General features: G+C 45.3%; 1 protein-coding gene across 1 annotated transcript; it reads right to left on the reverse strand.

Moving 5' to 3' along the window:
- Positions 1-430: 430 nt before the first annotated feature.
- On the reverse strand, positions 431-10,616 carry QDPR (quinoid dihydropteridine reductase). Its single transcript, XM_084266679.1, has 7 exons — positions 10,398-10,616; positions 10,128-10,220; positions 8,731-8,827; positions 7,007-7,147; positions 4,638-4,746; positions 3,151-3,234; positions 431-1,266 (listed from the first exon to the last, which is right to left on the reverse strand). Exons 1-7 carry the CDS (start codon positions 10,482-10,484, stop codon positions 1,158-1,160), a joined length of 720 nt encoding a protein of 239 aa, XP_084122805.1. The 5' UTR covers positions 10,485-10,616; the 3' UTR covers positions 431-1,157.
- Positions 10,617-11,000: the final 384 nt, after the last annotated feature.

Here is an 11,000-nt window from a genome sequence, read left to right on the forward strand (position 1 = left end):
TCATGCAGTATGACCTGGAGGCCTCTAGGAGCTTAGGAACCCTCTACTCAGCATAACATGGACACCTCCCCTGCTTTTGCAGCCCCCTCTCTAGCTGACAGTGGCAGAGTGTACCTGAACCATCTAAGTCAGAACCACAGATTTGCTACCAGGACCATCAGGTCTTTCTAGTGAAGGAGGAGGAATCAAACCAGCTTCTGAAATGCATGGATTGCACCTCACCACCTTTTACTGACCTTTTGTTCTCTACCAGAGCTTAAAGCTGGTCTCCCTCTTCTGCACCTCTACCACAGAAATGTATTTTACACAGCATGACCAGAAGGAATTAGGAAAGAAGTTAAGTCTTTTTCCCATAACAGAGCCGCATGCTCAGTTAAATTGATTAGAATGCAATCCAAATATTTGGATCACAGGGACAGAGACAGGCCAGTACATAAAACAATATATATTTATTCAGCACAAAAGGTTCCATATTCAAACACAAGTGTGTGGATGCTTCTTCTAGTACTTCTTTACAGCACTTTGCTTTTTCAAAAAGTAAAGAACCATCGTGACTAACGCAAAGGCATACTAACCATTTGGCAGAGCAACTGGTTTATCCCACAACTGCAGACCTGATAGCAGCTTATAAACTGTAAGGCAAGTCAGGAACAACTCCTCATGTGAATCATCTCTATACAGTTCCATTAACTCAGGAGGAAAACTCACAAGAAAAGTGGTACAAGAGTAGGACATTACATACAACTGCAGCACTTCTTATCACTGCAGCCAACATAATATGCAGGGGCAGGGTTACATTCTCAGAGAGAGACAGACAGATTACTGAAAGAGTCACAATAAGTTGCCAGGACCACTGAGGAAAACAAATCCATCCACTATGTATGTGATTACATGATTAAGCACAACTCCCATTTCAGAGAAAACAGGCAAGTCAACATATAACAGAATTAGGACATCTACAGACTTCAAAGCCTGAGGCTTTGAGACACGTACTTGATACCTGTTGGTAAACAAATGCTGAGAGCTCACAACTGACAGCACAGAAATATTACTTGAAATCTGGTTCCATTAATGACATAACTACAATCACTGGCTACAGAAGACTGTTTTCCATAGCTTCTCCTTTGCTGAAGTTCCACTGCCTTAAGTGACTGACATCAAAGATGGGCCGCTGCAACCAGTTCAGTCTTCCCTCCTGTAGTTACCACCTGGATTAGACTCCCTGAGTTTGGTCGATTCTTTCCTGTTATCCAGTCGTAGAAAGTTCTGTTTAAAAATAAATGGATCAAACAGGGTGAAGAGGAGGAAAAATAATAAATACAAAAATACTGCTGGCAGGTGTATTTATGGCAAGCAGAAAATAAAAGCCTTTTTCTCTTCCTTCTTTTCCTACCGCCCTCTAGTGACTTCTGTGCATGTTGTAAACTAGCAACGTGATTGCTGGATGGAGACCCTCAGAGCTGGACAGAGGCCAGAGCTTTACAGCACACACAAGGGGTACTCAGAACACCTGGAAAGGAAAAGGCTGGCAGCCTGAAGTGTCAGACTGGCAAATTTTTTCCCGAGTTTAAAAAAAAAAATAAAAAATTTGAAACGTGGAAGGAGAGGCTATGCAAGCTGCCTTTATACTACATACCAGAAGCACAGATTTCTGGCTAAATCAGATGCTAAGCCCATCACTCTGCCCAGAGGCCATTACAACACTTAGATATGTAACTGTGAAAGGGATCTTGACAGAAGCAGAGAAAGTCCTGAGACATCCAAAACAGTGCAGAGAGGGGCACACTCATTCCAGCAAGCACACCAGAACACCCCGTATCAAAATGTCACACTAACTCCTTACCCAAGGATAACAGAAAGCACTGAGTATTTCTCAGGTCCATCAACCCATCCCATGTTGCAGACATAGCAACGGCCACGCTGCAATGTCCTGCTACCTGGCACAACAGCTCCTGAGGCACAAAGTTCAAGTGCCATACAGGAAAAGGATTTCCTGCATCTTCTCAAGATGCATGTTACCAATGCTTAATGCTGGGTGTGGATTTGAAGTTTAGGGAAATTAGATCCCAAGAAACAAAACAAACTAATCCTCCCAAAAGGAAGGAAAACACCCACCCTTAAAAGTTAAAATTGAAAAAATGAATTTCTAAAACCACATCTGTCTAAGCAGTCTCTGGAGCAAAATACATTAAAGCTCTTTTTTGAACATTTTAGGCCAACAAAACTGAATTGATGAGGCTTTTTTCAAGACCCACAAACAGCTGCACAGGCTTCCAGCAACAAGAACTATTTCCCACTCTGATGTCCAATTAAAAAAAAAAGCCACAAAAAAGTCTAATGTCATAACTAAATCACCCTCTCAAAATTCAGCAACAGGGAAATGCAATTTCAGTGTTAGTTCTAGCAGACTTCAAATGTGTAAAAGTAAAGCCCTTCACCATGTGTAAACATAGACTCATCTTTGTTTCCCTCAGAGCCAAGACATTGTGTCCTTATTTTCTCATGACAGCCCACCCTCAGCAGAATCTTTGCTACTCACCACCACATCACTGAAAGAGAAGGTGCAGCATAAGTACTGGTACCTGACAGGAACCACAGGCACTTAGGCTCATAATCTCAGCCTGCTGTTACCTACCCTGCAGTTGAAGTTTTGGCATTTTGCTGTCATTCAGGACAAGCATTTGTGGATTATGGAATCAATAATCTTGTCTGAATTTTTCTAAGCAAGAGCAGGGATTTTACCAGCTGAGAGAAGTGAACTTACACACTGTAGCCTGGGCAGTGCAGAGTGCTTAAAAGAAAGGAGAAAAAAAAATCCCAAACTTTACACGCCTATTTGCAGCTTATGCCAGACTGCTGCCTCCTGCAACGGCTGTCTGCAATTTAATTTGTCTACAGGCTTTATGAGATTCTCTGGCTTCCAACTGCTTAAGGCTATCTCCCTTGTCAGAGTAACTGGGGTAGAGATGCTGAGCTTGATGGAGTTAGGCTAATTTGCTCCAGTTAAGAGGCCTGTGCAATAAGCCCAACATGATTTAGAAACATACACAATGAGGAGGTGATGGAGGAAAGAAGCCCACCCAAATCCAACGCTGCTATTTAGAAAGGACATGCAAGATGGATGAGGAACTGCTTATCACAGATACTCACTCAGCAATGAATTCTATGGGTGTCCAGGAGCTGAAATCTGCGTCAGGCATTGATTTCCTGTTTGCAGGCGTATCTAGGGTAACCCTGTGATTAAAAAAGATAAGCCTTTTATTTAAACATCCCATTTCCAACAAGTACCACCTGTTTCTATTCACTGCTGTAACATATGCTTGACTTTTATACCACATGGTATGGATTTCCCTTGCATGCTCTCTATGTGTCACCAGCACGTGGCCATCAGTTTCAATGTGTACCACAGGCTCCAACCTGTAACCCCTCACCTTCCCAGCTTGCTGATGACATCCAGCCCACTGCAGTGTTTGCTCAGCCCACAGCTTGCTCCCAGCTCCTCTCATGCAGACAGGGAACAGCAGTACCAGGCTTGTTCATGGGTGCTGTGCAGCACCCACACACTACACTACACTACACACACGCCTTCAAATAGCCTCACACCAGCTGCAAATGCAGAGACACACTGCACCAGCACAGCAGTTCTCACTCAGATGATGTGTTTACTGCAGGTGAGTACGCATACATGCGGTGACATCAAGGGGTGAACTGTTCACAGTGCTCAGAGATGCTGTTGCCAGTCCAAGGTGTAATAACTCTCAAAAATTCCAGCAAGAACAGGATTTGCATGGGAACTATGCAAGTGCATAATGCCCAGAAGTCCAGCCCTGACACCTGCCACGCTCTCTAGAAGGCAGTGTCAGTTATCCAATACTCTGAATGCTGCTGCTCTGACCTGGAGAAGCTCACATAGCAGTGCACATATGAGGAAATCAAAGCAGGGAAAATCCAGGTGGTGCTCAAGTCCCCATTCAGAACTCTTTAGTCTTAAGTTTAGAGTCCTGACCAGGATATGGACTTGCCAAGAAAAATACTTCTAGTTTTTGCAGGAGAATCAATACATGTAAACACAGTGAAGGTGTATTAGGCCATCCACTTTTTACTAGCTTTCCTCATCAAAAAGAAAGCTGACAGGCAAACACAAGCTAAACTTTTCCTTTTCATGGATCCTCAAGGTGACTTAATTTTACTCACTGAGCACAGATATGCAGCACTTCATGAAGAAGCATCTGTAACCAAGTCAAAAGTTGTCACGCAACCCCTTGCTTTACTGTTATCAGGCAGCTAAGCCTAGAACTGTGCTGAATAGCTCATCTCATTTGCAGAGTTCTGACTATACTGAAAAAAAAATAACACTCAGATTAGCACAGTGCTATGGTTAAACTGGTTAAAAGCAAATAAAATTTTAACCCCTGCTGATTTGCAACATAAAAGGAAAGAACTGAATCACTTTCAGGGTGACCTGCACATCATTACGTTCATACCTGCAAGACGCCTCCTTTCTCTGTGAAACTGAGTGGGGCTGAGAAGCTGTTTGTGTTCTGTGAACAGGACACCACAAGCATGTCCACACGACTCTGGGTTACAGCAGCAATAAACCAAACAGCACAGGCAGGGGCAGCCACGCAACCACTTACGGTAAGATGGCAACAGCGGCAGAACCAGACGGCAAACCACTACTGGCACCGGCTAAACTCTGACAGAGCTGATGCACTGCTCCTTTGGCCATACCATAGCCAATCATCCCTAACAGGGATTAAAAACAGGCAGATTAGAACACAATCAAAACAACTCTCACTGTCATCAGTAGTATGACAAATTCAATTGTTGATGAATGTTAAGACCACTTACCATGGGCAGAACAGAATCAGGCTTTTAAAAATCAAGACATCAAGCCACACAATTAAAAGAAAAAACAAACAAAAAACACAAATGCAGAAAGCTCTTATTAGTCACCCAGGAACTATCACAAGCCTCTGTCTACTCAGCACTCCAGAAATCAGCAGATTCCCAAATTAAGCCTGTTTAGTTAATGCACCTTGAATGCTGGGGCCTACAGGGCTAACCTTGCTAATCTTACTAAAAGAGCAAGCATGAAGATGCACATGGTCCTTACTAAGGCAGCCTTCTGTTAACATTAATCATGCAACTAAAGTATTTCCAGGTTTGGACACAGATACAACTTGCTTCTCTCCTGATCTGTAAGGCACTGGGTCAGCATCCCACAATCTGACAGGCCTTTGGAGAAAACCACCACTCGTGGTAGGAAATTACTGAATAACCTGCAGGTAAAGCAAACTTCTCCCTAAACACTGCTGCTTTCCAGGCAGACAGCACTGAGCAGCAGGAACGAGAGCATAAGGCACACCAGTGAGGTACACGAGCTGGACAATCACAGGGCTACAGGACCAAGACGCCTCCAGTATCCACCTGCCAAGCAGCCTGGACACAGATTAAGCACAAATGAAAAAAATATGTATTTTGTCTGCTCAAATGGATGCTTTTCTACCCATGTAGGTAACTACACCACCTCTGCAATGTTCCTGAGGAAGCGTTTTGTTACAAAAGTAGTTTTGCATAGAAGTGCTCTGGCTACACTCCATTAGAGACACTGTGTAACAGTGGCTAACTTACTGTTACATAGAAGTATCCCATCTCTGTTATTCCCCTCTTTCACTGAAACTGAACATTTGAAGACCTCCTAAAACCTTTTCATGCTTCTACATTTCTTAGCCATCCCTGTTGGGCTCCTTCTGCAACCATTTATGTAATTTTCAGCATTCAATTTGCACTACATGAGTCAACATTTTCACACAGGGAAAGAAAAAAGAAATCATTACACTAACAGCAAACAAGAAAAAGATGATTTCTTCCATCATGGCTGGCAGTAACAAGCCCAGCAAATTGTATTTGCAAGAGTTGAGTAACAGCTCTTTCCCAATTCTTCCAAGTGTTAATAAGTTGCATGTGTTTGCCCAAAGCACCACTGTTTTTCAGAAAAACCCAGACTCATTGAAACCAACTAGTACAAAACATGAAAGGAAATCGCTTTGATTCCTGTTCTGTGGTCGCCAACCTCCCCCAACCACCCAAACACAAAACATGAAAGTTTGCCAGAGTTCACATTTTTTCATTTGCCTGTGCTCAGTCAGTAGGACACAGAAAATTATTCATTTGCTTATTCTCATAAAATAAGCCTTTTATCTCTGGATTATGCCAGATGTAGCTGGAAACATAGAATATAAATCATTACCTAGAAAAAAAATCAGCCTATTTTTTTCTGAACAGCATTAGACACAGATTTCAGGAATATTCATAAATTCTATAATATGTTTTAAAATGCTACTATCTATGTCTCATCAAAATACTGCTGAAGTCACACTAAAAGATTGGGGAATAAGAGTGTTTGCCTCAAAAACTTTCTTCTCCCTGCTTGTTGGCTTGTGTGCCAGCACCTTGGGGGTTTCCGTTACAATTTTAAATTGCTTCCAGATGTCCTGCTCCATGCAGACCAACACAATGAGGAGCAAGATGAAAAAACTCTGTAATAGAGTTCATATTAAGTAGCTAGTGGAGGGCAAAGGCAAAGGTCAGCAAGCTTATCTGTGTCTGAAGCAAAGGTAGACTGGAATCAGAACATGAGCAGCACAAGCACATTGACCGGAATCAGCTGAGTCATCACCAGTGGAAAAATTGGGCAATTAAGGACTCTGTCTTTCAGAACACAAATAGGAGATTTCACTTTATTTAATCACTCTACTTACAGCTCTCTATATGCTCCTATTCTTTATTATTTTCCAAACTTTTATACCAAGTACATTTCACTAAGGCACATCAAATAAAATTTAAACACCAATTCTGTCTGTTGGCCCTCCAGAGCTATTTTCCATTTGCACTAGATGCCAAGGAACTGGGGAGTGAAACTTGTTTCACAAACAAGAATGCTCAGACCAACAGACAGCTCTAACTGCTGATGTCCCAGCAGTTATCACACAGTGTGTTTTACCTGGGGTTCCAGATAAAGCAGCTTGAGCTCCTGTCAAAGTCAAGAGGCCGCCTTCTTTCAGATGCTTTGTGGCTAGGTGGCTGGAAATAGTGGATGTCCACACGCTTTGCTTCCACATCAGATCACAGTTTTTATATAAGGCTGATTGGGAAGAGAATTAATGAAAGTATTTAAAAGACAGAAGACTTTTGACTCTAATTTCCTTACTGTCACACAGTGCCACAGCACTATGCAACAGGACTATGGAAACATGCTTTCTATGATTTTCTACTTCAACATGGGTTAAAATATCAGTTTAGGTCTTTTGTAACTCCCTTGTCTTTGGGCTCTGAGTCCCAGCAACACAGCACATATTCTAGGCAATTATCAGCTCTCTTGCTACCAGAACTAAAAAAATAAACAAACACAAGATAGTTCCACTGGTTCTCCATTAAAGGCTCACAGATTTCCAAGTTCTTCAAACTCCTGTAGGGATTATTTCAATCTATGCCAAGGATCTCAAAACTCCCACATCAGCCTCACCTCACCTTTCAACAGGTCTCTTTCTATAGCTTCCTCACTAGCTGTAAGAGAGCTATGCTACATTAGTATACAGGCAGAAGGCTCAAGAAATAAAGGACCTGAACAAAAGAAATATTTCCTATTGCTAATTACTTCATAAGCCAAGAAACAACCTGTCTGCCTGACAGTAGCATCCTCATGTGGACTATCAAAGATGCATGCATCTGCACTGTACTAAGTGTGCATTCCAGTGCCCCTACATGCTAGAGTACAACCTCTAGTAAGGCAGCTTACTGGGGAGGTAATGCCAGTAACTTCAAATGAAAGCAGAATTTGCACTCTCATCATTATGTTTGTTATCAATATCAGCATGGGGAATGATGAAAAACAACCACTAGCCATGTCAGATTTTATATGTAAAAACCTCTGTGACATAAGGTGGCCACCTATCCCAAGATACCCTGCTTCCCTGTCAATACCACTACTGTAAGTTATGGCTAAAATAGATTACCTTATCTAAAATACAGCTCACACTAATAACATAATGTAATGCAACTCTATAAATGTATCCACTGTGGTCTGTGTATGCTGTTTTGCCTCTTTAAGGAGAGATCCTTGACTGTAATACCTGAACTGGAGGGAGAGAAAAAGACATGTTTTACCAGATTGACTCTGCATAGAAAACAGGCTGCTGGGTTTTTTCCTCTCTACACTAGTGGGTAAACATTTAATTCCAAGTATTAGATGTTTAAAAGCCTTTTTTTAAACAGAAGGCTGTTTTCATTTCAGAACTCCTTCCACTACCGTGCTGCGCAGTGATAGGTCACTGAACTGCAGGAGCAACTGAGGGTTTATGCATAAAGCAATGAGTTAGGAAACAGCATTGATGCTCTTAAACTGCCACTGTCTTATCTAACTTGTCTGACACAGGTCATCCTGCCAAAGTTAGTACACAGGTAGCAATTCTGAACTCCTTCATGAAGTGCATCAAGTTTCCAATGAACATTGGTGCATCAAGAAGTATTACTGAGAACACTAATCACTGTGCAAACTGAAGAGACAGCAACAATTCAGAGAAGCTCTAAGTAGTATTGTGACTGTGCTATTTTGTCCTCATCCAGACTCAGGAGAGAGGATGATCTCAAATACCTTTATTACCACGATTTTTAAGGATTCCTCTCAGATTTCACATGTTCACAAGCATGCAAGGACCAAAGGCTTACATTTAGCTTTGGCGCTGCCTCCAGCCCATCCTCCTGCTACACACAAGATCGCATCCACCTTTTCTTCACCAAGAAGTTTCCCAACTTCCGCTGTCACCTTCAATACAGAGAACAAAACCATGGTGAAAACGCTGGACTGATACAGTAAAGGAGTGAATATCAAGGCTGCCTGAGTAACACAACACACTGCAATTCAAACAGCTGCAGAAAATTAACATTCATGACCTACAAACTCAGTTGTGTTGAAAGATCAAAGTCAGACCATACACTGTGTGATATCACTGGAAATAACACATTTGAGAAGGACTGGAAGATGAAACTCTTACATACATCATTAAGAGAAGTTTTTATTTGTGACTTACTTTTGGACAGGTTCTTCTCTGGGCACGGTGCTGTTTAATACAGGAAATGAAGCTCCAGGGCTGACCAGGACTACTGGTGTCACTTTTGATAACAGTGCAAGAAGTGAGCAACTAACGATTAGCTTAAGAAACCTTCTTATAGCTTCTATCTAGACCACAACCATCAGTTTGAGCCTGGCCCCTTAAATTTGAGTTTCTCCTCCTTTTAGATACCTAGCATTTTCTTCTCTTTTTCAAATATGAGACTTCACAGTTGATAATGAATCTGTCTGCTATGATTTTTTCTGTCAAAGGGAAAAGCAAACCTCCAGTCTCAAAAAAAAGGGAGAAAAATCCACTGTTTTTCACACTGAAAAATACACTGCAAACATTCTACACTGTCTCTTTCAAAGCTGTAAGAGTTGTATAGGTATGAAGAAAACATTGATTAACAATTCAATTTAACGGTTTGAGAAATCGGTTCAAAAGTTTAAAACTGAAATAAATAATCCCTGTATCTTGAGAATAAAGCAAAACAGCTTTTCGGATAGCGTGCCCGTCCCCAGGCTTCCCTCCGCGGAAGCCAGCGCAGGCTCTAGGGCTCTCACGCTCGGAGTCGCCCGCCCACCGCCACATTTACGAGCCAGGACACGAAGGAAGCGTTACATTTCATTCTTAAGCTGCCTGTTGCGCCGACCTTCCACAAGCCCAGCTCCAGCTTTCTGCACGCTCACCCGTGTATGCGGCCGAAAGGGAATCGCCGAAACGCAGAAGCGGCGGCCAGCAGCAGCCGGGCTCCGCGGCGGCACCGCCACCGGCCAGGCTCCTCCTCAGCCCCACAGCGGCGGCTTCGCGCATGAAGCCGGACACATCCCCACAGCCGCCCCCACGACGCCGAGCCAGGGGCAAGCAGCGGATAACACAAAGGGAAGGGAGGCTGGATGGGTCCCTGCCGCAGCCTCGCCCCGAGAGAGCCGCCTCAGGCCTCGCAGGCGGCGGTCACCCCGCGGGGACGCGAGGTGAGGGTGCCCGGCCCAGCCCGCGACGCTGACCCACCTGCTCGGCCTGCTCGGGGAAGGAGTCGGTCGGCCCCACCACCACGTTGGCGTTGGCGTCCTCGTTCTCCGCCAGGTCGATGCTGGCCACCCACTGCCGCGGCGAGAGGAACGGCGCGTTAGGCCCGCTCTGCGCAGCACCTCACCCAGCCCCGCGGCTCGGGCGCTCTCCCAGCGGCCGGCTGCCGCCCTGGGAGCACCGTCCCCACAGAGTAGCGGTGCTCCCGTCGCCGGAGCTCCTCGCCGCGCCACCCCCCGGCCAGGCGCTTACCCAGTTCCTAGACTTGAAGTACTGGACACACTGGGATCCCAGGGCCCCTCTGCCCCCGTACACGAGCACCCTGCCGGCCGCCGCCATGCTCGCTACCGGCCGGCCCGCCTCTAGGTCTGACTCTAGCTCCGGCACTGTCTCGGCTGACCGCCCGGGCGTCCCGGCCCGCGCATGCGGGCTGCCCCCCGCGAGGGGCGGGCGAGGGGCGGCAGCGCCCGGCAATAGCTGGCAGAGAGGGGCAGGTCCTGGTGCTGTCTTCCCGAGGACCGCGCCGAGGCGGGGGGCCGGGAGGAGGACCAATCCCATTGCCTCAGCCCAGCCCCGGCCCGCCTCCCGCCCGCCCCTGAGGGCGCAGGTGATGCCGGGGCGAGACTTTTACCTCAGGAAATCCCCCACCCGCGGCCCCTCCCAGCCTGGCCTGAGCTCCGGCGGCGGACAGTATTACCTACCCCCCAGGGGCGCTGCCGGGATTAATTAATTAGTGGCCATAAAGGTCCCTGCGGGTCTTGAGTAGCAGTAACCATAGACGCGCCGGCAATTGCGGCCGGTTTTCTTTAGCGCTCCCAGGTCGCACCTGTGACTTGAATTGCGCCGCTTGCCTCG

This window comes from Gallinula chloropus (assembly GCF_964237585.1).
Source record: "Gallinula chloropus genome assembly, chromosome: 7".
Taxonomy (NCBI): Eukaryota; Metazoa; Chordata; class Aves; order Gruiformes; family Rallidae; genus Gallinula; species Gallinula chloropus.

Excerpts from the sequence above, each read along its gene's own strand:
- QDPR (XM_084266679.1), bottom strand. The coding sequence starts at position 10,484 with ATGGCGGCGGCCGGCAGGGTGCTCGTGTACGGGGGCAGAGGGGCCCTG. Across the intron at positions 4,747-7,006 it reads TGCTTTATCTGGAACCCCAG|GGATGATTGGCTATGGTATG; the intron begins GTAAAACACACT and ends AATCCCTGTTAG. Across the intron at positions 3,235-4,637 it reads GCCGCTGTTGCCATCTTACC|GGTTACCCTAGATACGCCTG; the intron begins GTAAGTGGTTGC and ends TTTTAATCACAG.